General features: G+C 48.3%; 1 protein-coding gene across 2 annotated transcripts in view; it reads left to right on the forward strand.

Annotated features, from left to right (window-relative positions):
- Sh3pxd2a (SH3 and PX domains 2A) overlaps nucleotides 1-26,274 on the forward strand; it is a 217,337-nt gene that overhangs the window by 61,123 nt on the left and 129,940 nt on the right. For both annotated transcript variants that reach the window (XM_027930218.2, XM_071610941.1), the window contains exon 3: nucleotides 9,366-9,441. In XM_027930218.2, coding sequence (XP_027786019.1) covers nucleotides 9,366-9,441 — 76 coding nt within the window. The remainder of the gene's footprint in view (nucleotides 1-9,365; nucleotides 9,442-26,274) is intronic.

The following is a 26,274-nucleotide window of genomic DNA, read 5'->3' on the forward strand; positions in this document are numbered from 1 at the left end:
GTTATAAGACTAGCTAGGATACTAATAATGGTAGAGTAGTGCTAAGAGATTTTGCAGATGAGTGGACTGAGGCTCAAAGAATAAGTAGGAATAATCGCACTTGGCATTTGGCAGCACTTTCTCGAGTGTCTTCTCCTTGGATCTTCACTACGCCCATGGATACAGGCAGAACAAGTATTTCACAGGTGGGGCCTCTGTCACCCAGAGAGGCCAAGTCACTTGCCTCAGTTGCCCAGTACGTCCTTGGCAGGCTGGAACTGAAGCCCTCCTTTCGTGACTTCAATCCAGTGCTCTTTTTCCTGCACAAAGGCCATTGGTCAGCAGGTGGAATGGACACACTGTGGTGATTTAAGGGAGGCAAGGGAAGCCAGCCTGTTTGGGCATATTCTGGGCATCAGGGAGGGGCATCCTCAGGTTTGAGGAGGTGCCCCAGAATAGAAGTATTGGTTTCTTCTCTCCGTGTGTGTCTCCCTGCCGGTGGCAGGCTGTTAGCCCAGGCTGCACTATGTTGAATGTTAAATATCCTGGCCTCCCCCACCCTGACGAGCCGCTGGAAAAGCCAGAGGCCTCCGCCCCATGCCTGGCCCACGCACACCAGCTGGGCAGCTCCCCCGGGGCCTCTAGATGTTCAGAGCCAGCCTGGGCCTGGCCAAGACCCCTCCCAAGCCTATTTGTCCCTCGTGGTCTCCCTGTTGCCTCCCTCATCACATGGTTATAGCCTCCTAAGCACTTTCCCTGGGACACAATTAGGGACACAATCTGGTATAACAAGAGTGACAATGACACAAGAGTGACAATAATAGCTGATGTGTACAGAGCACTTAGTGCCAGGCTCTGCGCCAAGCTCTTTACACACATCATCTCGCTTCATCCTCCCTCCCACCCTCCCAGGCGTGTTCTCTTACTGTCCCCATTCTACAGATGAAGTGTCTGGTTGGCCCGGATCTGCCTAGCTCTGCACTATTTACTGTTCTTCACGTTTTCTAAAATGTTGTGTAAGCATCACTGTGAGTGCAGGAAGAGACTTTGGAGGAATATGGGTAGAAGCATTCCGTTTTAGAAGCGATGTCCTGGGCTGACTTCCTTCCTTCCTCTCTTCCTTCCTTCTTCCCTCCCTCCCTTCCTTTCTTGTTTTTTCTTTTACTGGGAATTGAACCCAGGACCTTAAACATGCTAGACACATGGTCTACCACTGAGCTTCATCTTCAACCCTTTTTACATTTTATTTTGAGACAAGCTTGCCCTAAGTTGCCCAGGCTGGCCTGAAACTTAGGATTCTCCAGCCTCAGCCTCCCAGATGGCTGGGACTACAGTCATGCCTCATTGCAGCCCAGCAGTTATATGTGATTTAAGAAGTGTGTTAGTGTTGGGGACTGAAGGGTTATATGCCCTCCGCCAAATTCACATACTGAAATCCTAAGCCCCTGTACCTTGGGATGTGATCTTATTTGGAAACAGAGTCTTTGCAGATGTAACTAGTTGAGGTGAGGTCATCTTGGAGTAGGGTGGACCCCTAATGTGCTATGGCTGGTGTCCCTATTAAAAAGGGACATTCAGACACAGTCAGGCACCCACAGAGATCTCCATGTGAAGACAAAGGCAGAGATCAGGGTGATGCTTCTACAAGCACACGATGCAGCAGAGGTTGCTGGCAACTACCAGAAACTCGTGGGGAGTCGTGGACCAGAGTCTCCCTCACATCTCTGAGAAGGAATCAGCTCTGCAAATCTCCTGGTCTCTGATTTCCAGCCTCCAGAACTGTGAGACAATAAACTTGTATCATTTAAACCACCTATTTTGTGGTACTTTGTTATAATGACCCTGGCAAACTAATATGGTCAGACCACACACACCCTGATACACATATGATTTGAAAACAGAGGAAGGGGCCACAAGTCAAGGAACACAGTGGCCTCTGGAAGCTAAAATATGCAAGGGAATGGATCAGATTCTCACCTGGTCTTGGGAAGGAGGCAGCTCTGCGTCCCCAGACCCTACTCTGTCAGGCTGGGGCATCTCACCTGCCCATCCCCCACCCCAAAGACTCCAACCACATGCAACACCATCCTCCAACTGACTTCTATAAAGGACTTTTTTCTCCATACATTCTCATTTCCAGTGCTGCTTCAGGATGCCCTCCCCACAACCTCTGTGAGCGGCATGCCAGGCAGCTGTCCTTACCCAGCACTGGTGCCAACTGTGTACTCATCTCCAAATCTCTGGAATAAATTATCTGGAGCCTCCACCCTGGATCCCACTTCTTTCCCTGACACATGGCAGCACTTTGTGGAATTCATGAATGAGTCTGTTTAATCCCACCTGACTGCTTGCTGCAGCAGCTCTGGTATTCCCACAGCCTTTATGCTTGCCATTCCTCCCTCTGGGGTGCCTTCCTCCCTTCTTGCCAGTTCCCCTTTATTCAGAGCCTACCTCTGTTTTCTCTTTCACTTTGTTCACCTGGCTGCATTGATCCCCCACCTCCCCATAGCTTGTCAGCAGCTGGACACTCATCTAATACCAGGTAAATGCCTTATTGCACATGTGGGTATCCCAGCTCCCAATCAGATCCTGGACCAGGATTCATACTCCTGAATTCTGCTGGTGCAGTACATGGAGCATCCTAGGTAAAGGCTAATAGGGAAGGGATTTGAAGCGGTGAAGGCTTGCATGTTTTCCAGAAATGGCTGATAGTCAGCATTTGTCACTGTAACCAGAATGCCTGACAGGAACAACTTAAGGAAGACAAGGTTATTTTGGGCTCACAGTTTCATGGGTTCAGTCCATAGTTGGCTGGCTCTATTGCCTGAGATGAGGCAGAACAAGATGGTGGAAGAGTGTGATTGAGGAAAGCTTCTCAGTCCATGGCAGCCAAGGAGCAGAGAGAGTGAGGAACCAGGAACAAAATATGATCCCCAAGGGCATGTCCCCAGTGATCTACTTCCTCCAGCCATACCCCACTTGCCTACAGTTCCCACTCAGTAATCTATTTAAATTATTAATCCATCAAATGGATTAATCCACTGATCAGGTTATAGCTCTCATAATCTAATCATTTCATCTCTGAACATTTCTATATTGTCTAACATGCATTTTTCAGGGGACATCTCATGTCCAAACCATAACAATGGCCAAGGAAGACTTCTTTAACTTATTAAGAACTTTGGAGTCTGGATTGGGTCCCCTCTCAATTTCAGTGCCTGAGTCTTGAGGGGGGAATGACCAAATTGATTTTGAAAAAGCAGCAGAAGAAGTTTGATCTTGATACTTATTAAAAGTATCGACATAACAGCTGTTCACATACTTACTAGAATCTACAGGATCAAGAAAGAATGGTGTGGTGTCAAGATATATATTTTTCCATATGATTGATTATATCAATATCTATCTATATATCTGTAGATAGATATCCTTCTCAGCCCATGGCAGCCAAGGAGCAGATTGATAGATATATCTAGAATATAGATATGACAATCATTGGCCTCTACCTGAAAAGTGTTCATTTATACAATATATATATATAATATATATATATTATAATATATATATTATTATATATAATAGCATAAAGTTCAGAAATAGAACCTCATATATGTATTTATTTTTGACAAAGGCATTAAGATAATTAATTCAATGGGAAACAGATTCTTTTCAGCAAATTGTTCTGAAGTGATAGGATATCTATACCCAAAGAAATTAGGTATTGAGGTTTGATGTTGGATTTAATTTGAACAGAGAATTTCACTCAACTCACTCTTCCCCAAAGTTAGGATTTGCTGATATCGCTGTGGAGGTGCTAATCGGTCCCTTACAGATCTGGTATTTCTAGATCTTCATATCAGATTGGCTCAACAAGGGAGCCAAGACCATTAAGGGTGAAGGAGGGTGCTTCCTCTTGGGCAATGGGATGAACTTGTACTAAGGAGCAAATCCCAGGAGACCACCTGATGTGGTGAGATAGGGTATGAAAAGCACAAGGGCTGCTGGGATTCAAAAAGGAAGACTTATTAAAGTCAGTGTCACTTGTAAGGTCATAAAAGAACAGAAGAGAACAGGGAAGTGCATTTTAAGCCTCAAGGGGTGAGCACTTTTAAGAAAAGCTGCTCTGATTATTGCTGTCTCCTGCCTCCGTGATGCTCATTGAGGTGTCCCCAGCATCTAACACAGGGACTGCTGAGTGCTCAGTGAGTGGACAGATGAATTCTGAGGTTTTCCTAGATCTCTCTTGGTTGCTCGGAGATTGGGTGGCCTTGTCCCTTTTTAAGGGGAATTTTTAGGTCAGGGAACCTGCCATCTTCTTGTAATGTTCCCTTGTTCCTGATATAGAGGGTCACAGGGATTGAGGTTGGAGACTGGGGCACCAAAGCTGACGTCTCTGGGAACTCCACCCTCTCTGCAGGCTAGGAGTGGGCCTCTTGGGTTACAGATGTGCCTCAGCTGGGCCAGGGCCCACCCTCCTCTCCTGGTGTTTATTGCTGTAGAGCCCTGCCGAGGAGAGCTGCCGAATCAGCTTTCTCTGGCTGGAACCAGCTCCTGGAGCCGCACTGTCCTGTATCTCTCACACCATCCACCCCTTAGGTAAACAGCCCGCCTCCTCCCCACTCTGAGAAGTTGCAAGGGGCTCCATTAGCCGGACGCCTCACTCCAAAAAGGATCCTGGCAATGGGATCTGTTTTTCTTCCAGCCTGAGTAAGGGCCTTGCTGGGAGACTCCACTTCCTGCCTGAAAAGGTGGCCGCAGAGCTCCCTGCTGGGCGGAGTCTTCCTTCCTCACTGCCCACGCACCCAGGCTTCCTCACGGAAGGCCCAGTTGGAAGGCCTAGTCGGGGGCCTCCAGCAGACAGCCCCCTCAACTCAGTCTTTCATGCAGTTGTTTTATCTGTGGAACCTAACCCTGCACATCAGCCACTGACCAGGTCAAAGAACCCACTGTGCTGTCTTCCTGGTCACCCAGAAGGGGCAACATTTGCATTGTGTGTCAAGCACGGTCCCACTGCCCACCATCCGCCATCTTGTGGGCCAAGAGGCTGCATGGCGCAGCTCTGCTGTGGCTAAACAGAAGCAACTTGGCTGGGTGCTTTTATTTGATTTGTTGTGGAATCAGAGCCAGGGAATTTGCTTTCTTTGAAAGGTGACCTGTGGGCAGAGAAACTGTCACTGGCAGCTGGTTAGCTGGACTTCCTTCTCCCATGGCCAGTGGGCTCTAGGGAAGACTGATGGGGAGGGCCAACACCAAGGTCCTGCTGGCTTAGCCATGATGGTAGGAATAGGTGACAGGGCTGGACTGGGCTCCTGAGGACTAGAGGTAGGAAGCAGGCCAGCTAGGGGCTCACAGCCCTGGAGTGGACTGGTTGATCCAGGAGTCTCAGTGGATGGGCTTATGTTGGCCTGGGAGTAGGAGGGGAGGGGAGGGCTAGATGGAACCAGAGGTGCAGGACGAGGAAAATCTGCCGTTGAAAGAAAAGGTAGGTGAGAGGCTGCTGCAAAGCACCCCTCAGGAGGCCTTGTGGAGGAAAATCGAATCTGCCTACTTATTTGCCAGGCTGTCACATGACCCTTCCTTCCAGGAGGCACAGGAACCCAGTGAGGGAATTCAGACTGCCCTTTGACTAGGAAGACACAGGTTGTGACTGTCACTTGTCTAAGACAGAGCTGACTTGCCTCCTCCAGGAAGCCTCTCCTGACCTCTCCCTTCAGCTCCCATGGGCTCCTATTCTATATCCTTTCCATTCTCCATCACTCTGGACTTTCCTCGTCTGTCTCTAGCACCAGATCAAAGTTTCACATGCTTCCAGGTGGGGCCCAGGAACTTGCATTTTTAACCAACGGGCCCCCATGCAAATCAGATGAGCAGAGACCTCACCACACATTCCGAGAGCCATCACGCTCTAGAGCAGCACTGTCCAACAGAAAGAGCCACGAATGTAATTTAAAAATTTCTAGTAGCTGCTTAAAGATATAGAAAGGAAATAGGTGAAAAGAATTATTTAAATAATTTTATTGATATCCTGATCTAAAATATCATCATGCAATCAGCACAGAATTCTTTCACATTTCACATTTTTTCCATGCTAAGCCTTGGAAATCCAGTGTACAGTTGACACAAGCAAAACATCTCATTTTGGACCAGTCTCGTTCTAAGTGCTCAGTGCCACATGTGGCCAGGGGCTGCCATGTGGACAGTAGTACTGTAGAGCTTTCCTGCTAAGAGTGTGGCCCACAGACCAGCAGCTTCAACAGCACCTGCAAGCTGGCGAGAAACGAGGCCCAGGGCCCTGCCCAGGCCCACAGAACCAGCCTTCTCACTGCTGCCAGCACTTTGCATGCATGTCCCGCAGCCCTGGGCTGCAGGAGCCCCTTGATGCCAGCACTGGGATTGGAATTATTTCTAACAGAGGGCCTGGCACCTACAAGGCATATGTCAGTATATGTCAGTGTTTGGGGAGGAAAGACGTGATTTGTGAATGTCACCTGCCCCGCCCACTCCTTTCAGCACCACATTCTCAGTTAGTGACAATGTGAGTCTGAAAGCAAAACGTAGGAGTCATAGAAAATGTATATAGCAGAACTGGAGGGAAATTTAAGTTTAAGTTTCTATACTGTAAGCTCTGGAGAGAGACAGCCACTTGGGCAAGGTTCCACAGCTTGTTGTGGTGCAGCTGGTCACCCTGTTTGGGGAGAGAAGTGGTACAGGTAAGGACAGATCACTTCATACCTGGGCATGCCCCTGGGCCTACATTACTCCTCAGATGTCTCTGCCTCCTCCTCAGAGACCTTATGGAACTGCTGCTTGAAGGCCTCAGGCCTGACCCACGCATAATAGTTATCCATCTATTTATTCTCAGTGGTCTGGAAAACATTTAAGGCACTTATAAAATATGCATAGAATACAAGATAAAACAAAAAAAAATTTTTCAAAAAAATATGTTGGTCTAAAGGAAGTGTGCAGAGATCCACGGACAAGTTGTTCAATCTAATGTTGTATACAGTTAGCGGAAAGTCGGAAACAACCTAAATATCCAACAGTAGGGGAGTAGGTAAATAAACAATGAAAACACTGAAATTCCATGTCATGATTGAGAATGCTGATATGGAAATGTACATTGACATGGAAAAAATGTTCATTGTGTAATGTAAAAGCATCGACGTGTTCATTTCATAAATTACATGCATGGAAGAATGCCTGGAAAGAATATACGTAGCCCTCGATATTAATGCTGCCTTTTCAGGGAGAGAGATTATAAGTGATTCTCTTTCCTTTTTTTGACCACCCGCTGCTTCTGTAATTTCTAGTTTTTTTCCCTCAGTGAGCATGAATTTCTTATGTAATACAGAAATGAAATGTATAAAAATAGAATATGAGCAAGGCAAACAGGAAAGAGAAAATTGGAGTTCTAGTTAGCAGAATTTGTTTGAAAATGTATTAATTAAGGGAAAAAAAACTAAGTACAGTGTATACCAGTTATAGCCCAATGGCTATATTTATATGTAGCAGGAGATTATTAAATGTTTGAGATTTGAAGTTACAACATGAAAAACTCATGAGCTTGCTTTTGCTAAATAGCCATCTGTATTCAGGGAAGTGAAAGTTAATCATGGTGCAGTCTCTGTCTTGTTTTGAATGGAATCCACCAATTCTCCCACCCCCTTTCATACAAGGGCTTTATGCATATCACGTAATGATTGTGCAAGAGAAAATCCTGAAATCTTGTATAGAGCTGGATACATAAATGGACAGATGGACAGAGGTGCACACACATACAACCTAGCCTAGGACCTCCTTCACCTGCAGTGCTAACACCTTGAAGTGGTGTCTTCGCTGGTGTCAGTAGGCTCCTAATTGGTCTTCTGGCTTCCGTCCGCTGGCCTGTTCTCTACACTGGGGCTGGAGCTACCTTTTCAAAACATGGATCAACTCGTGTCTCTCTTCTGCACAAAAACTTCAGAACTTCCCCTTGCATCAGGATGAACTCTTGAGTCTTCATAGCCTGCAAGGCCTTCTACATTCTAGCCCATCCTGCCTCTCATTGCTTGTCCCTCTGCCCTGGTCACGCCACACTAGCCACATTGGTGTTTTCCGGCTCTTTGCCTTCCTGTTCTTCTTTCCTGAAACATCCTCCCCCTCCAGAGTGGCTTGCTTCCTCTGCTCCTGTGGGTCTCTGCTGAATTGCTTCTGGATTCATAAGGACTTCCTCACCACTGCAGATGAAGTAACAACCCTGATCTTGCTCCAGTGCCTTACCCTACTTCACATTTTTCATTGCATGTATCTCTCCTGACATGACCTATTTCCTTTTCATTTGTCCTTTTCCACTAGAATGTAAACTCCCTGTGGGCAAACTTCGGCTCTTTTCTTTTTGCAGTACTGGGGATGCCACCCAGGTCCTCATCTGTGCTTGGCCAGCATTCTGCCACCGAGCTACATCCCTGGCCCCTAGCTTCTTTCTTTGGTGCCTAGTACTCTAAATATGGGCTCAGTAAAGATTTGAAGGAATGGAAGAATGAATGGACTTTAGATACCATGTGACTGATCCTCTCATTCTACCAAGGATGGTACCCAGGGCTCAGCTGAGGAAGGAAGGTTCCCTGCCTTGCTTAGGGTCACAGAGCTGGGGCAGCAAGACTAGATTCTGGCTGGAGCCCCTTTGCTGCATTTCCCGCCTGTGCCTTAGAACTGAGATCAACTGCACACACAGGAGCCCTGCCTCCTGTGTGTTTTTCCAGTTTACACAGAATTTCAGCCCAGAATAGCTAAAGAAAAAAACAGTGTTTCTCCTGGAAACTCTTCCAGTGGGTATGTCCCTAGAAAAACAGTAGCAATCTCAGGGTAGGAGGGGACGAAGCAGAGGAAGGGGTCTTCCAGCAGTGGGGACAATGAGATAGATTTAGTTTTGCAATTAAAATAACATCTGGGTCTGTTTCTGCAGAGCAGTTCTAGAAGGTGGGTGGTCTGTCTGAAGTACCAGGTGGGGCCTTCCTCCATCCTGGCCCAGGAGAGTTTGGGATGGCCGGTGGCTAAAGGATTCACCCGCAGATGTAGAAAGAAAGAACTGAGCCCAAAGAAGCATCTGGCAACCCCAGTCTGGCCTGAAGGCCTGCTGGTCCCTGGCCCAGCCTCACTACTTTGGGAGTCTCCAGACACCTCCCCCTTCCTGAGACTATTCAGACACCCTCTTTGATGCATGGAGAGCCCTGGCCTCATCCCTCTCATGCCCCATGTGGTTTGTTAATCGTCTGTGAAATGAGGGATTTCAGGCGTCACTCATCCGTGTGAGCGCCGTGGGCAGTGGAGTGGGGTGGGGTGGGGAAGGGGCGCTGAGGGCAGTCTAGTCTTCTGAATTCTGTCTCTCTGTCTGTCTGCTTCCTTAGATGCAGCTTCTGGATAAATTCCCCATAGAAGGTGGCCAGAAGGACCCCAAGCAAAGGATCATACCCTTCCTCCCAGGTAAGCTCAGGTGGCCCCCCCAAGGGGCTGAAGGTGACTTTGAGAAGGGCACTTATAGGTCGAGAGGTCAGCTGCTAAGCCAGAAAAACCATGTGGGTTTGGCCTATAAATCTGCACTTTATTCATCCCCAGGGGATCTGGAAGCCCCTGATTTTGAAGGCCACTGTCTTCCAAGTGGCTTCTCCAGCCTTCTAGTCCTATGTCTGCTGACCTCCGGCTTGTAGCCTCTGAGGAGTTTCTCAGGCTCTTGGAGTTTAGCTTCCTTTTCATAACAGGCACCGAGAGGCCAGGTTCTAGGAAAGGAAGAGGAACTGTAGGCAGAACTGTTCTTACTGCCTCCCATTCCAGTTGTAAGTCACCTCAAACTGAGCACACTCCTCAGATCTGAGCTCCGGAAGGCCTCACAAGTCATTACACACTCATGTGACATCCCTCTATTCTGGCAGAGACAGAATTTGAACCCAACTCTTGTCTGGCCATAAAGGCCAGGACATTAACCACAACATCAATTTGGACTGTTTCAGACAACTGATTATGTCATGTAATTTAGAGGAAGACGTCTCAGGTGTGCCTGGCCTGCTATTACTACGATGCCTTAGGTTTGTGCAGACCTGCAGCGTGATTACAGAGTGCTTCTCTATTTGTTTTCATGTACAGATCTTCCCACCAAGGTGGGAATTATCATTTCCCCAAAGAGAGGAAGATTTGAGGGTTCAGAGGGGTTAAGTAACTGCCCATTGCGGTGGCAGAACTGAGGCGTGAACTCAGGTCCCTTATCCCACACCTGGTCTCTGCATTAAAACTAGTGGATAATACTGCCTTATGGCTCCCCTGGGCTTCTACCTGTCCCCAGGCCACTGGGCTTGGGTTTCCTGGGGAGCTTCCCTCCCTTTGGGTTAATGCTGGCCATGGACCCCCCCACTAAGCCAGCCACCAGGACAATCCTTAGCCCTAGACATATTCCCAGCCCACAGTCAGTACCTACTTGTTGACTTGAAAACAGACTTGGGGGCCACAGAGTGGCCCCCCTGTGAAGGATGTCCTTACTCACCCCCATCTTCCAAAGCATCAAAAGGCCAGAGCACGTACCACTGCCTGTCCTCAGAGACTTGTGCTAGAGCTGGAGAGAATTAGCTATAAAGGAGGAACATCTAAACCCCATAGTTTCTGAAGACCAGAAATAAGCATGTAGGGATCTCACCCCTTGCCGCAGTCCGGCTGCAGCAAAATAACCGGGGGGTGGGAACTGCCAGCAACTTGTGTACATTGATACAGCAGGAGTAGGAGCCGTTTATTGTAGGACAGGAGGGGTATATATACATTCCACACAGCTTATCTTAATTAACATAAACTAGATACAGCAGTCAACCAATAAGGAATCTCCACACTTAATGGCTCGCTGGCGTTACTTCACAAACCACTCCCTCTGGCAAAATGCCAGGCGCCATCTTGACTTGTTTACAGACCCTAACAACCCCTGGCCTCCTCCTTCCACAGAGGCAGAATATGGCTTCTCTGTTCCTAGCCTCCAAGTTGCTATAGGCTGACTTTCTTGCTTCATTTGGCTTCATACTGAATCCCAAGGGAATTTGGAATAGCCAACATCTAGGTCCACAACAACTTTAGATGCTCCTCCAGCACAGTCTGCATGCTCTGTTCACCTGGAAGTGGGAGCCCAGCTGGGGTGCTGTGGGCATAAGTGTCCTAGAGGTAACAGGAGGACAGGGTGGTTCCCTGTTGCAGTGCAGTGGTGAACCTGGCCTTGGGCCATGAAGGCTACCCTTTTGCTCAAAAATGGGCTGTTTCTTCCACTTCTTTCTTGGCAGTAGCTCCAAGGGGAAAAGCTCCTTGCTGTCAGCCAGTGAGCTCTTTAGGAGGGGCAGGGCTGGCCTGGCCAGTAAGGGGAGATCTTCATCTAAGGAACCCTCAATATGGTGCAAGATAAGACCATCTCCATAATCAGAGAACCATATAATGCAGGATGTGGCCTTCTCCCATCATGCAATTGTGAGTGTGAAAGGACTGGAGCTCAGAGAACTCACTGTGAGCTGAGAAGGTCAGCAAAGGCCTCCCTGAAAGGGGTTCCCGGATCTGACCCCTGGAGGCTAGTGGGGTTGGAGCGTGGGGTGAAGGACACAGCTTTGTATAGCTGCCACCCAGTCCCATGTCTCAGGGGTCAGGCCGCCTATGGTCAGCCCTGGACCTCTGGCTCTGGCAGTTACTTGTTGTATTAAACTCTCTGTGCCTTAGTTTCCTCATTTGAGAAATGGGGATGATACCAATATCTACTTTGTGAGACTGTTGTATAAGATGAAATGAATCAATGCATCTCAAGTGCTTAGAACTATGGCTGACCCCAGTAGGTGCCAAATGAATGCCGGCCCTTATTACCAATGCCTCACACACCTGGTGTTTCATACCACACAGTCATGTATAATCTTATTTGATCCTCCCAGTAAGGTTACTGTCCCATTTTGCCAGGAAATCGAGGCCAAGGGATGCTAATAGACTTGCACAAAGCATGAAGCCAGGAGGCATAGCCAACACCAGAACTCTTAGGCCTGACATTGGGACCAAGGCTCTTTCCACGCAGGCTGCCTGGAGGGACAATAACCCAATGGCTGCTGTGAGACTCAGGCTCTATGCAAAGTTCAGTTTGCTCTAAAGGACTGGAGTATGGGTTAAGAGAATTCACGTGAAGCACTTGGCACAGTCCCATAGTCAACGCTCAACAAATGGCAGCTGTTGGTAAAGTCACCTGCCCCCACCTCATCCCACCTGCTGAGAAAAGTCAAGCATGGAACACCTTCCAGCCCCCAAATACAGGTGACTGTGAATAGTGGAGGTATTGTCAAGGGGAGTGAGGTTGACTGCCCGTCTCCAAAAGAAAAGTCTCCCTCGTCCTGGCTTGGCTCCCTCTCAGCCCTCCCATACTAGTGTTCTCCCTTAAACTCCTGTCCTTTGCTTTTTCACTCTCCAGGACTTCAGAATGCCATTGCTGGCCATTTGGAACCCATCCCAGAGCTCCCAAGCCCCATCCCAGGTCCCGGGACTTCCTCCTGCTCACGGAAATCCACCTTACCCCCTTCCTACTGTACTCACTCCTCACTTTGAATGTGAAGGGAAAGGATGGGGGCAAAAGAGCCCAACACAATCAGAACCAGGCTGGGAACCATGAGGATTCCCACCCTACCCCACCTGCTATATCAAAGGGAGTCCTCAGAGGAGAGGATATAAGTGAAGGTCAGTGAGGAACATGGATCTGCAAGTGATTTTGGAGAGTGTGCTCTCGCCTGTGAGTTTCCCACAGCAGGGAGGCAAGCAGGACAGAGCAGGGGAAGAAGTGAGGCAGAGAGGTAGGGGCAGCTAAGTCCAGACTCCTTCTGATCCCACTGGGGGCCAGGGCATAGAGTTGACCCATCTGAAGGACATATTGTTCATCCCTTGTCTGCCCTGGAGGATATGAAGTATAGGAACAGTGGCTCCCAATGACTGAGGATACACCTCTGAGAAGCGAGGCAGCTGTGTGACTTGAGCAGTGACACTCTCTGGTAATCTCTCAGCCTCTGCTGTGTCACCTGACACCCCTTTGAGGCTCTGTTTCCACCTCCCTGCCTTGGGGGATGGTGTCTGAGGTCACCTGCCAATTCCCCTAGGCTCACCTCTGGCAGTAGGGACTCAGCAGAACCCCAGCAAATGCAAACTCTCTTGTCACCCTAGGGAAGCTTAGCAGGAAGCCCTGGGGACAGCTCTGTCAGCCCTTTGCCTCAGCTGGAATTTCAGGTGATGGAAAATCCAAGCAGAGGAAACAGAGCATGCATTATTTCCCAGAGGGTCTCAGTTTGGGCTATAGAGGTGCTGGGATGTGATGAGCATTTCTGCTTCCTGGGAGGGGTCTGTAGGTGTTTGGAGTCTCAGTCCAACTGCTCTGTTCTGAGCCACCTGGACAAAGACATGATGAGGCCCATTAGCTCTTGGGTGTTGTGCAGTGACACTGGTAGAGGTAGGGCTTGGGGCCTACAGGGGGTCCAGGGGCCAGTCCAATTATTGACATTTTCATGTCAATCAGATCTGACATAAGAGTTGTAGGGGGACTTCTTTTGGAAGGACACTCAATTATTTTCACCAGTGCTAGAACTGCTTTTCTGACTGGCTGAAGACTGTATTGGAATTTCCAGTCGGCAGTGCCCATGGGAAGACCAAGGAGAGTTAGGGTGCCCACGTGGGGCAGGCAGTTCTCCAGCAAGGCTTACTCAGGGGGAAAACTCATGTGGGTTTTGTGGTAGGAAGAGTGACTCCAGGATGTGCCCATCTTGGGAGTGACAGTGGATGCCAGAGATGGAAGGGACCCCTCCGGGCCTGGCCTCCAAACCTGTGTTATGTGACACCTAGCTCTCTGGCTGACCTTTGTGGCCTCCCTTTGAGACAAGGCCCTTGTCTACTTCTTTCACACGTCTGTCATGGGCTAGACACATGGTAGGTGCTGTTCTTGCCATGTCCCGGGTCTTTCCTTGGCCAGGGAGGAATTGTCACAGCCAGTCTCCACTAAGTTCTGCCTTTACCCTTCCCTCTGGCCTCCACACCTCCCAGTTTAGGGACTTGAGACATTGTACCCAGCAGTCCCTCCCCCAGCTGTCATTGCCATCATGAGCATCAGGAGTGCCCTGTGTGAGGCAAGGAAGTGGCCTGAACCTTATGTGGCCTTAGGTGACCTGTAAGGGCTTTCTCATTCATTGAGTAGTTGAGATCACTAGCACGAAGTAATTGATTTTTTTCTTAAAACTTAGAGTATTATTATTTTAATATGATTACAAATAAGGCCTTCAGAGCACTATCTCCATTTAACTATCAACCTAACAGGATTGGCTATTTGGTTTCCTAAATCATATGCATTTTTAACTTTTTATTTTGAAATAATCCTAGAAACCAAATGTTGCAAAAATGCTAGGCACACTACATTCCATCTCCATACTATAGGGCAGATGGCATTGTTCCCATTTTAAAGAGAGATCGAGCTGGGCATGGTGGTGCACACCTGTAATCCTAGCAACTTGGGAGGCTGGGGCAGAAGATTGCAAGTTTGATGCCAACCTGGGCAACTTAGCAAGGGTCTGTCCAAATAAAAACTAAAAAGCATGAGAGGGAAAAGGGCTGGGGTATAACTCAGTGATAGAGTATCTCTGGGTTCAATCTCCAGTACCACAAAAAAGAAACACAAGAAAGCAAGAGAGAGGGAGAGGTCAACTCACTTTCCACCATCGCATCCCTCCTGCCAATGGTAACATCTTACGTAACTACAGTATGTTATCAAAACCAGGAAATTGATATTGGCACAACTCAATTAGCTGGACCACAGAGCCGAGTGACTGACTTATGTTAAGGAGGTGGAGTGCCTTTAAACAAGCATGCCATCCGGCCTTGAGGAAGGAGGCCATTGCCTGAGACTACCCCCCAAGAAGCTTCACTCTCGGGCCATACTGCTTGGCTTTCCCACCTCCAACAACAACAATAACAACAACAACAAAAGGTGCAGGTAAAATTTGTTTTCCATGAGAGCTTATTCCTGAATTCTTCTACACAAATTCAGCTCTTTCGGACAAATCACATCATCTTGTAGGTGTCCTCAGTGGTATTCTATTTAAAAAGAGGCATGTGAGAAATCCTGTTGCAAAGCAAAAAACCACTTTCTTTTATAAGTAATTCTTTTTTTTTTTTTTTCAAATCTGGTTTACATTCATTTTTAGAATTGGAACTTCTCCAGATTTTTCTGGAAACAGGGCAGACCTAGAGTTTAGAGATTGGACAGTCACCTTGACCTCAATCATTAGATAAAAGAACAGCACTGTCAAACACTGTGAAAAGTCTGAGATTTTTACCAATTTGTAAGCCAATTAAGTTAGCTTGCCATGATTTCACAGGTGCCACAGAAAACAAAAGACCCCGGGGTCAGAAACGAAAGACTTTATCCCAGGACAATAACCAGCATGAACATCCTCACATGTGCCTTAGTTCCCAATGCCTTCAGGTTCCACAGGTGTGACACAGTGAGCTCAGATCAATGCCTTTTTCATAAGGTGGGTTGCATTATAAGCAAGAAACCCAGATCTTGGGGACCCCATATCTCTTATAATGGGCAGGAAGCAAACCTGCTCTTTGCTCTAGGGTAAGACACCCCCTTTGCAAACACCTTTGAAAAGGCCTTTCTTGCCTTGTTTACAAGAAACCCAAGAATTCTCTGAAAGTTATCTGGTGCTCTCTGGGACCTCCTGCCTTGGGGATGGGTAGGCAGAAATGAAGTTCTTTTTTATATTGGGCCAAGCTTGTTGGGGTCAGCAGACTCTGAGGACAGCCTACTGTTTACATGGAACTTTCTGCCTTGCTTTAAAAGACTATTGTGGAAAATCCATCTCCTGTTGCCCATCCTGGGATTGGAGTAGATTTCCTGTGTATCCCGAGCTTGCTCCCTGGGAGGAAATGGTCATTACAGAGTGAAGTAGAGTGTGTAGCTGCTGATGTAAAAAGCAAACAACTCCAACCAGGGACCAAGGGACTTCAGAAGTCAGGCAGTGGAGCAGAAAGAGCAGAACTCACTCTACAAAGGCAATGCGAGGTCCCCTCCCTTGCAAGCCACATGTGTGTCTGTGCTGGCTACTAGGTCCCTGGGTTTCAGAAAGCCCCATGTCCTAATAGCAGACCCAGCCCCACCCATAACTGTACCTATTTCTGGACCCATGAGTCAGGAAGAAGCGGGATTGCTCAGGGAGAAAAGTGAACCTCTAACCATGATCAAGGTGGGAACTGCCAGCCTGAGACAGCCTGGTGACCTTTCGCACCTTGAGGGGTGTATTTTTAGACAGTGGGCATGCTTGGTTCTTTTGTACCAGCTTGCCAGTTTCCTTTCTGGCCCCTTAACGAAGAGGCATGGGGAGCCCCCATGTGGGAGGACTCTGGGTGAACTGCAGACACACGCTCCCGGGCCTTCCTCCTCCCTGCCTTCTGAGCCCTGCACAGCAGATCCGGTGTTTGTTTGGCACAGAAGGAAGCTGGGGGAGGGATGGCCTTAGCTAGAGCTGGTCCATAGTGTCTGGAGGGCTGACCCTCTTGATGGACTTAGGTGTTTCTGTGTGCCTCCCCCAGGCACCAGCCTAGGAAAACCCTCGCCCAAGGTCCTGGAAGCTTTTACAGAGACAACAGGTCAAAGATGCTGGCAGGCGCCGCAGCCCCTAAAGGAGAGGGACTGGGAAGCTTCTGGGCCCCACTGGTAACCTGGGATGGCAGGAAAAGATAAAGCTACATGATGGAGAAGGTCTGCTGGTAATGCTGGGGTTTTAAAAAGGTCAACATGATTATAGGTCTGCATGGCACCCCTCCGTCCTCCCCTGGAGGTGCTGGGTCTTCTCGTGCTATAATTACAGCTCCCCACCCCACCCCCAAACTCATTCTCCCACTCTGTAATCTGAGGCCGGCAACTCTCAGGGCCTGCTGTCAGCATCCTGCTCTGAACACTACATGAAAGAGCTGTGTTCATTCATTCTTACTGCAGGTATTTATTGAGCACCTACTGAGTGCCGACCCAGCTGTAAGCGCTGGCAATATGGCTGAGAACAGGAGGCCAGGACACTGTTCTCAGGAAGTTTGCATTCCACTGGGAAAGTCAGAAAACAAAGAAATGAGCAATTTCTAATAGCAATAAGTGTCAGAAAGTAAAAAAAAAAAAAAAACAGGTCATGCAGCAGGTAAGATAAATCAGGACATCTGAGATTCAGTGGCTGAAAAGGGCCTCTTGTGAAGGTGACATCTGAACTTGGCCAGGCAGGGGAAGATCAGGGTCCCAAGGGTGCCAGGTTGAGGGGACAATAAGGACAGTGACCTGAGTGGGGGACCAAGAATGTGTATGAGTAACAGCAAGAGCTGGTGGAGTGAGGTGGGAGGGCTAGGTGACCACAGAGAGTTGAGCAGGCAGGAGTTAGAACCAGGAGGCTCTGAGACAGGCTCCTGTGGCAAAGCTACCCTTGAAGGGAGGGAGCAGGCTCCGTGCATGTGTGCACGAACTGGGTTATCTGTCCCAGTCACATGCACTCAGCTTCCAGCGTCCCTTGCTCATCTGTCAAATGGATTAAGCATGGTTCAGGGAGACGTTCCAAGCAGTTAATGCATAGAAAGTGTGTGCACACTGCAAAGAGGGCTAATGCTTCAAGGTTGCTTCTCTTGGTGACTTTGCCGCAGGACACAAACACAGGCTCCACCTCCTCCGTGCTGATTCAGCTCTCACAGTGCCTTCTGCCTGGCACTTGCAGCTGCTCCTGCACCTATGCCAACTTGAAGCAGCAGAGAGCTTGTTTCTTAAAAGTCGACAGCCCAGTCAAGCAAATGCCTGTAATCCCAGTGACTCAGGAGGCTGAGGCAGTAGGATCACAAGTTCAAAGCCAGCCTCAGCAACATAGCAAGGCCCTAAGCAACTTCGTGAGACCCTGTCTCAAAATAAAATAAAAATAAATAAAAAGGGCTGGAGATGTGGCTCAGTGGCAAAATGCCCTTGGATTCAATCCCCAATACAAAAAAAAAAAAAAAAAAATGCTGACATCACAGCTCATTGACCTGGGCTGAAAGATGGGTAAGCAGCCAAGCCCTGGACTCACATCATTGTCCCAACAGCCTGTCCCCAGATTCACAGGCTCTGGCCCCAGAGCTACCAGGTCTGGCTGACAGTGAAGTTTTGCAGGAGGCAGCCATACGGGGGACCTTCCTATTCTTGAAAGTAAATGTGGATCTGACCTCAGACCCTTCCTTCATGTCATCTCTGCATTTCAGAACCACCCCATTATAGCTTGCTCTGTGTCTTCCTTGTCTAGAGATAGTTCTAGAAGGGAATCAACCTCCTGAATGCCTGCTCCAAGTGCCTATTCCTGAATGGAGTGTGTCTGAGGCATCTTCCCCAAGATCTGAGCAGAAGGGTGCATCTTTCCCTGGTCTCAATCAGCTGGTGTCAGAAATGCACCCTGGCTCAGGACTTCAGCACACTGGATTCCAGTGCAACTCCTGCTGATCTCTGTTGCACACAATTGAAGTCAAATTAGAGCAAAGTGACCAGAAAGTGACGGGAGTGATTTCAGGTCTCTGTAATGCTCCTGACCTTCCCTTCCCACCCCTTCCCCTGGAAATAAATCGTTTCCTTACCCGATGTCCAATATCCTTTTACAAGGTCAGATCCCTTCACTTCATCCCCTGGTGTCCCTGGGACTGGTGCTGTCAGCAAGTTTACACTCGAGTGTCGATAGCTGACAGGACAGTACTGAGCCCAGGTTTGGTAGAGGTGAGAGAGCTAAAGGGCAGCTGAGGCAGAAGGAAGAGAAGGAAGAAAGAATGACGGGTGCAGCACTGAGCACCTGTAATCCCAGCCTCCTGGGAGGCTGAGGTGGGAGGATCACAAGTTCAAGGCCAACCTGGGCAATTTAGGGAAGCCCTATCTCAAAATTTTAAAAAAGTTAAAAGTGCTAGGGATGCAACTCAGTGGTAGAGCACATGTGTAGCCTGCAGGAGGCCCTGGGTTCAATCTTTAGTTCGTCTAAATAAATTTCAAAAGCCTAAAAAAACGGAAGTTCTAGGCTTTGTAGGGCCTGTGAGAAACCCAGGAGACAGGGCTGATGTGAGCTGCAGGGTGGAACCTTATGAGTGCAGGCTGGGACAGGGGGCTGGCAATCTCAACAGGGCCAGGCCATGCAGGTTCTCTGGGGCCACGCTGAGGGTGAGGTTCCTCTCTGTGCAGTGACATGGTTTGGACTGAGAGGCCACTTGATCCGATTTCTGTTTGAAAGGATTCCTTAGGCTGGCCTACTAAAGGTGGCTTGGCCTAGGCTGGCCATGGTGTGAGAGAAGTAAGTAGATCTGCCATTTATCTTCGAGGAACGTCCAAGGGGTTGTGCTGGTGGATTGGAGGTGGGGTGAGGGAGGGGTCAAGAACGATGATGCCCACAGACCTGTCGGGGCAGCTGTGGCCAAGATGCAGAACTAACGTCTCCACGCAGCACCCATCCCCTATGGATTTCATCCCTAGGGCAAAAGGAAATGGCTTCCTTCCTCTTGCCTGAGATAACTAAGGCCTTTAGAGCATTTGAAAGGTGCCCTGTGGTGGGCAGCCTCCCTCCGAGGAGCCTCCAGGCTCTCGGCACTCTGGTTTTGGATCCAGGTTTTGTGGGGGCAAGGAGGACACAGGGGTGGTGGTGGTAGTAGAGGGAACACTGAGGTCCGTTGAGAGGGAGCTCATCCCACACACACTGAGGATGTGAGGGGCACTGATGACAAATCTCTACAGGGTTCCTGGCCAGACCCCCCACTGCTCTCCAAGGTCACCCTGACTGGACCCAGGCCCAAGGATAGAGCTCTAGCCAGAGCTCTTCCCTGGCAGGGCCTGAGCTGACTCTCAGAGTCTCCCAGAGCATAGGAGCTCATGCAGCATTCATCCAGGGTGTCCAGCAGTCCGTCCGTCCAGCAGTCCATCCATCTCCAGCCCAGAAAACACCTCCTCCTCCTGTACCTCCACAGTGCCCAGGACCGAGTCCACCAAAGAGGCTCCGGGGTGCCAGACTGCCCTTTGCCAGACTGCCCTTTGCCAGGCCTGAGGAGACTGGCATGGCCTGAAGATGGAGGCTCTTCACCTGAATGCACCTTAAGGAGGCAGAGGAGGAAGCAAAGGGGAGGGCGAGGGTGCCTGGCAAGTCTGCCCTGGGTAGAGGCCACACCCCGCAGGCCTCAGCAGCCAAGGGAAGGGGAGGAGGCCATGTTGTTTCTCCCCAGGCCGGTACACCAGGAGCCAGATTTCACCTCAGTGAGAGTGGATTTGGGAAGATCTTGGGGAGACGAGCAGGTTCGGTGAGTTTCCAGAGCTGTGTTGCCTAAGAGCTAGTGCAGCTCTGGGCTTTGCGAGCCATGGAGGGGAACTGTGCTGGCTCTGGGCTCAAACAGATCTGAGCCTTCTTCTTGGTGGTCCTCGTCTGACTCCAACACTACTTTTCCTGGGGTGGAAATGGGAAGTACTTTCCGGTATTTCAGCACTAGAAGCCTAAAAGCAAGACAGACCTGGGTTCAAATCGCAACTTGGCCTCTTCCTCTTCCGAGCTGTGTGACACTGGGCCAGTTCTCAGAATCCTTGTACCTCTTTCATAAGCCTCATCTAGGAAACACTTCCCAGGGCGACTGAGATCTTGAATGAAATGTCACCTGTGAAACACTCAGTAAGTGCTCACTACATGATGGTGATCGTGATTATTAATATTGGATTCCACCAAAGTGGTGAGCTGTCTCTCAGGGATAGTTGAAAGGCAGCCTCCTGGAATCCTTTCCAGGAACAAGGGCTCTCTGCAGAAACAAGGATTCACAGGCTTGGGTGTTTGAAGGTTTGTAGCTCAAAATGTGTTCTGCGAGCTGGGTGGTGGCACACTCCTGTAGGCTGAGCTAGGAGGACTGCAAGTTCAAGGCCAGACTGGGCAATTTAGCAACCTGTAGCAAAATAACCTGGGTTCAATCCCAAGTCTGTCTTTCTCTCTTTCTGTGTCCGCCCCCCACCCCCCACACACACACACAGGTCTGCAGATCTGCAGCTCAAGCAACATCTGGGAGCTTGTTAGAAATGCAGTCTTGGACCCACCCCAGACCTGCTGAGTCACAGTCTGCATTTTAACAAGAGCCCAGTCATTTGAGAAGCACTGTTTTAAGGTTCATCGGAGCCCTCCAGTAGGCTGTCTGCCCTGTCTTTAGGAAGTTCTTGGTGTTTGGTTTTGTTCAGTTCATTCACATAATATAAACCACTGAACCTGGGATGACAACTTCATTTCCGACTTGAAATAGAGGGGCACTGGGAGACAAGGCTTCATGCAGTTGGCGAGCGTGGCGCTGTGGCCTCACATCTTTATACAGCTGCCCAGTTGTTTCTGGGGTCCTATATCCTGTGGCATGAAGCCATAAGCAACAGCACGATCCTGGATTCCCATCACTAGACTAAGCAGGAGGATACTCAGGCCCAGCTAAACACTTTCATCAGATGCGAGTCAGAACATTGTCTCTCCCTTCCCTTCCAAGACGGTGAAGTTTGGGGCCAAGGAGATTGCTGATTTCATTTTAGAAGTCTCTTTTGGAGATGGGAGTGACTGGCCTCTGGTTTTGAAGATAACATGGCATGAGAATATCTACAACCTATATAGCTAGTTATGCTGGACTGTTAGGAAAGAGGGGGTCTCTTCTGAGGAGACTTGGTCAGAGAGATTAAGACAGAAAAGTAAGATTTTATTTTATTTATTTTTAATAAGGGATGCTGACTCTTTTGTTGTTTGTTTTTTAGAAGGAGACTTTTTAAAGGAAGACTCTTTTGCTTATCTAGATAAAATAATTATTGCAAACCTGAACTTTAGAATAAGAGAGTCACAGAACTGGGAACAGTGGGTGCACTCCTATAATCCCAGTGACTCGGGAGGCTGAGGCATGAGGATTGCAGGTTTGAGGTCAAGCTCAGCAATTTAGTGAGCCTCTCAGCAACTTAGCAAGACAGACCTTTTCTCAAAATAAAAAGTAAGGGCTGGGGCTCTAGCTTAGCGGCAGAGCGCTTACCTAGCTTGTATGAGGCACTGGGTTTGATCCTCAGCACCACATAAAAATAAACAAATAAAATAAAGGCATTCTGTCCATCTACGACTACAAAAAAAATAAAAGGGCTGGGGATATAGTTCAGTGGTAAAGCATCCCTGAGTTCAATCCCTAGTACCAAAAAAATAAAAGTAAAAATAAAGAATGAATGAGGGCTGGGGATGTGGCTCAAGCGGTAGCGCGCTCGCCTGGCATGCGTGCGGCCCGGGTTCGATCCTCAGCACCACATACAAACAAAGATGTTGTCCGCCAAAAACTAAAAAAAAAAAATAAATATTAAGATTCTCTCTCTCTCTCTCTCTCTCTCTCACCCCCCCCCACACACACACTCTTTAAAAAACAAAAAGAATGAATGAATTAATTAATTAAAAAGGGAGTTACAGGAAAAGAGCTGAGTCTAGGGAGTGGCTGGTGATGGCCAGGTCACACTCCTGGCCTCTGGCTTGTGTTCTGAAAGATGGATTTACAAGTTTAATGGTTGGGAGTTGGTGAGGATGGCTTACATGAGACCTAGTGGCTGGCAGGGCTGTTCTTGCTTATTGGAAAGGTTTGTTCCCGCAGAGGGAGAAGAGAACAACTGTTCTCAACAGGAGCCCAGCGGCCCAGAGGTAACATTTGGTGGAACTGGTGGTAGGGGAGAAGTTGCAGAGCCTCCTGAGGAAATGCAAATAAGGCCTGGAAATTGAGACAGGTTAAATGATTGTAAATGGGAGAATTTTCTGCCAGAGGACGATGGCTACTATTTACTAAACATATATGTTTCCCAGAGATTGTGCAAAGTAATCCGTGTGCTTATATTATCTAACTGAATGACAACAAATCTGCTTGACAGATGAAGACTTACAGGTGACTTACTCAAGGCTACTCAGTCAGTAAGAGGTGGAGCTGGCTTCAAACTCAGGCCCCTCTACTTCCAAGATCAAGCTTTTGACCACTGCTTTGTGTGCCCTGGAAGTCCTTGGTGTGGGACAGACCTGAGATGTACTACTTGGAAACTAATCAGTTGAAATTTGGTGTAAAATGATGGAGTGTTCCCTATACAAAGGTGTTTGCAGTTCTTAGTGCTTGTTTCAAGTTTTGTATTTTAAAAACATATCAGTTAGAGGATGATCAATGTTGTTTTTTTCTTAATAGAGTCACATTCCAACAGTAAAAGTCTCGTCTAGTTTACAGTATTTCCTGTTACCTTTCATTCATTCTACCTGATCCCACCACCTAGTGGCCAACTCTGGAATTGCAGGCATAATGCCCAGAAGGAAATAGACATCTGGCCAGCTAGCTTTGGAAAGCAGCCAAGCAGTGACAAACCTTGATTCAACAGAGACTAAAAATGAGGAAGACAGAAACCCTACTTTTGATTTTCTGTGTGATACAAACCTAAAAGTTTCAATTTGAGGTGCCAACAGAACTATGACCCATAGCTGTACTTATTTATTCCTAAAACTTGGTGAGGGAGGATTTCTGGGCCTGCTTTGCTCTCCCCAGTTACTTTTGCTGTGCTCAACAGCACTTCCTCCAACAACACTGAGATGGTCTCCTGCACAGTGTAATAGGATTCCACTTATTGATTCAGATTCTCCTGTAAGGAGGACAGATCACAGCCTGAGTTTCCCCATCTGTGAAATACAATGGACTTGATACTGTCTGGGTTTTCTTATAGTGGCAATATTTTTGGGATTTAAAAGCTATTAAGAACAAAGGATCATCACTGCCTAAGTGATGGAATATTATGCAAAAGGGAAAAAACATTTCAAGGAAGCAGAGGTCTTCTAGGCCTGCCTCAAATCCCACCATATAGGCAGAATGTGGCTGCCTCTGTATAAGGCCAGCATTGTGCCCTTCCCCACCTCCCTTTCCCCACCCCACCCCACCCCCATTTCCTTTGGAAGGCATAGAAAGCCCCCTTGTCTTGAATGTTTCCCTGTGAAGGGCTCCTGCTGAAAGAGTGCACACATAGCCAAGACTTTGACCTTCACCTTTGCCCTTCACTTACTTGGTGAAAAAAGAGTTCTTATCCTCCACTCTCTAATTTTTGGGGTGGGGGGAAGCAGCTAGGGTTAGCAGGAATTCAGTGAAGATATAAATAGAAACTTGGTCTATAAATACTAATGCCCCCAAATGTCTGGAGGCATGAATCGTGGCAGGGCAGCAGGCAGTCACAAATCAGGAAGGTCTGGACATGCGTGAGCATTAGTCAGTTGCTTTGGTGTCTCTTGGGATGCTTCTAACTTGCCAGTGGGGCCTGGAAAAACCCTCTGTCTTTCTGGGCTCTAGCAGCACACTCCTTGTCTGCTGCCCTTGCACCCCTCTCTTGCTAAGCCTTCTTGGTGAGCAGACACATATAGTGGAGCTAGGTAATGCTGCCTGCACTCAGACCTGGTATTCAGTCCAGCAGTGTGTGACTTGGGGACATCCCCAACATATCTATTTATCCCCTGTGCCTAGAATATTACCTGGCACATTACAGATGCTCAACCAGTATGTAGCAAGCATGACTGAATGGGTACCAGACTTCCCTGTCTTGCAGTCTGCAGAGGTAATTCAATTGGCCATGCATGGATTCTCCTAAGCCACAAATACTATGCAAATGAAAGTGGGATTATTCTTACCTACCAGGGTGAAGGTTTGGCAGGCATTGACATAGACTCCCTCATTCCTTACCTCTGCTTTGCAGACACTGCATTTTCTTGGTCTGGGAGAAAGGCTGGAGCTGAGACATCTTGGGAGGTAGAAAGGTAGAACAAATACCTTCTGGAGCTTTGCTCCACAGCAGCATCCACCTCTCTGCGAGACACAGCACCCATCCTTCTTAGTAGGAGGCCCACATGGGTAGTGCTGACAAAGTTGTTCCCAGGCAAATATTTAAAACATAAATAAGAGAAACAAAGACAAGAAAGCCCTTACCTCTCAAACAAGCAATATGGGTAAGCAAGGAAGATGGAGCACCGAGCCAGGAGTCAGAAGTGGATTCCAGGGCCAGGCTGCCTCAGTTTCTGTAGGGTCATCCCAGAGACCACTCCGGGCCTCTCTAGATCTCGAGTGGGGTTTAGATGAGGGTAGTAATTCTTGGCTTCAAAGTATGTGAGAATTTGTCGTGGCCTTGTTAAAAATGAAGACTCTCACCCTGCCCATGTTTTCTTCTATTCTAATTTAGGGAATCTGGGCAAATCCAAGGATCTGTATTTGCAGCCAACTCTCTAAAATATCTCTGATTAAGGCCAACCAGGGGCCCTCACCTTCCCATGAGCACTGCTAGGCCCTGCATTTTAGTTACCTATATAAAATTACTCTCTTGAATTTCTCATAGTTTCTATAGGCGGGAACTCAGGCACTGCTTAACCTGATGGGTTTGACTGAATCTCTCATGAGGTGTAGTCCAAGCGTTTGCTTGACTGGAGTTGGTGGCTCTCTTGTAGGATGGTTCACTTATGTGGCTGGCAGGTTGGTGCTGTGTCAGCAGAAGGCTTAGTTCCTTGCCACATAGTCCTCTCCTTAGGGCTGCTTGAGTGTCCTTATAACACAGTTCATCTTCCCTTGCGGTCTTTTAGAAGTCATGCCATCGTTGATTACACAGGTGAGCCTTTTCAGGCTAGGAGGGAAATGGTCACTGGGGCCATCTTGGATGCAATCTCCATAAGTTCCTCAGTTATCTAATAAAGCCAGTAGGTGGCAACTCTTGTCATTGGGTTTGGATTGGGGTAGAATTTGGAGGCAAGAAAGGTAGCCAAGTTGGAGACCCTAGATAGCATGACCTATAAGTGCAGAAGCTGCAGTGTCCACCCCAGAACTGGGCTGCCAGCCCAAATAGCCTTCTGAGTTCAAGCTGACCACTAACTTGCTATGTCCAGTGGGGCAAGGCATGGCCTTGTCTGAGCTCAGCTTTGACCTCAGGAATAAGGGCCTGGATGTGATTGCCTGTGGGGTCTCCTGGTTTTCACCTCCACCATCCACCTGGGCTGTATAGACACTGGCGAGACCACAGGCTGAGTTGTGTTGTGTGACCCCAGCCAGTGACCAGGCTGGAGCTGCTCCCCCAGCTCCTGACCCCCAAGCTTAAGACATGAGAAAGAAGGACATGGGTTGGGTCTGAGGGTGCTTGTGTCCTTTTAGGTAGAAATTGTGGTCCTTGGCCTTGAAGGTCCAGGAGCTTGGGTGTTTCTGAATATGCAGTTTTAGTGGCTTCACGTTGCTCTGTGT

Source organism: Marmota flaviventris, chromosome 4 (genome assembly GCF_047511675.1).
Source record: "Marmota flaviventris isolate mMarFla1 chromosome 4, mMarFla1.hap1, whole genome shotgun sequence".
Lineage (NCBI taxonomy): Eukaryota > Metazoa > Chordata > Mammalia > Rodentia > Sciuridae > Marmota > Marmota flaviventris.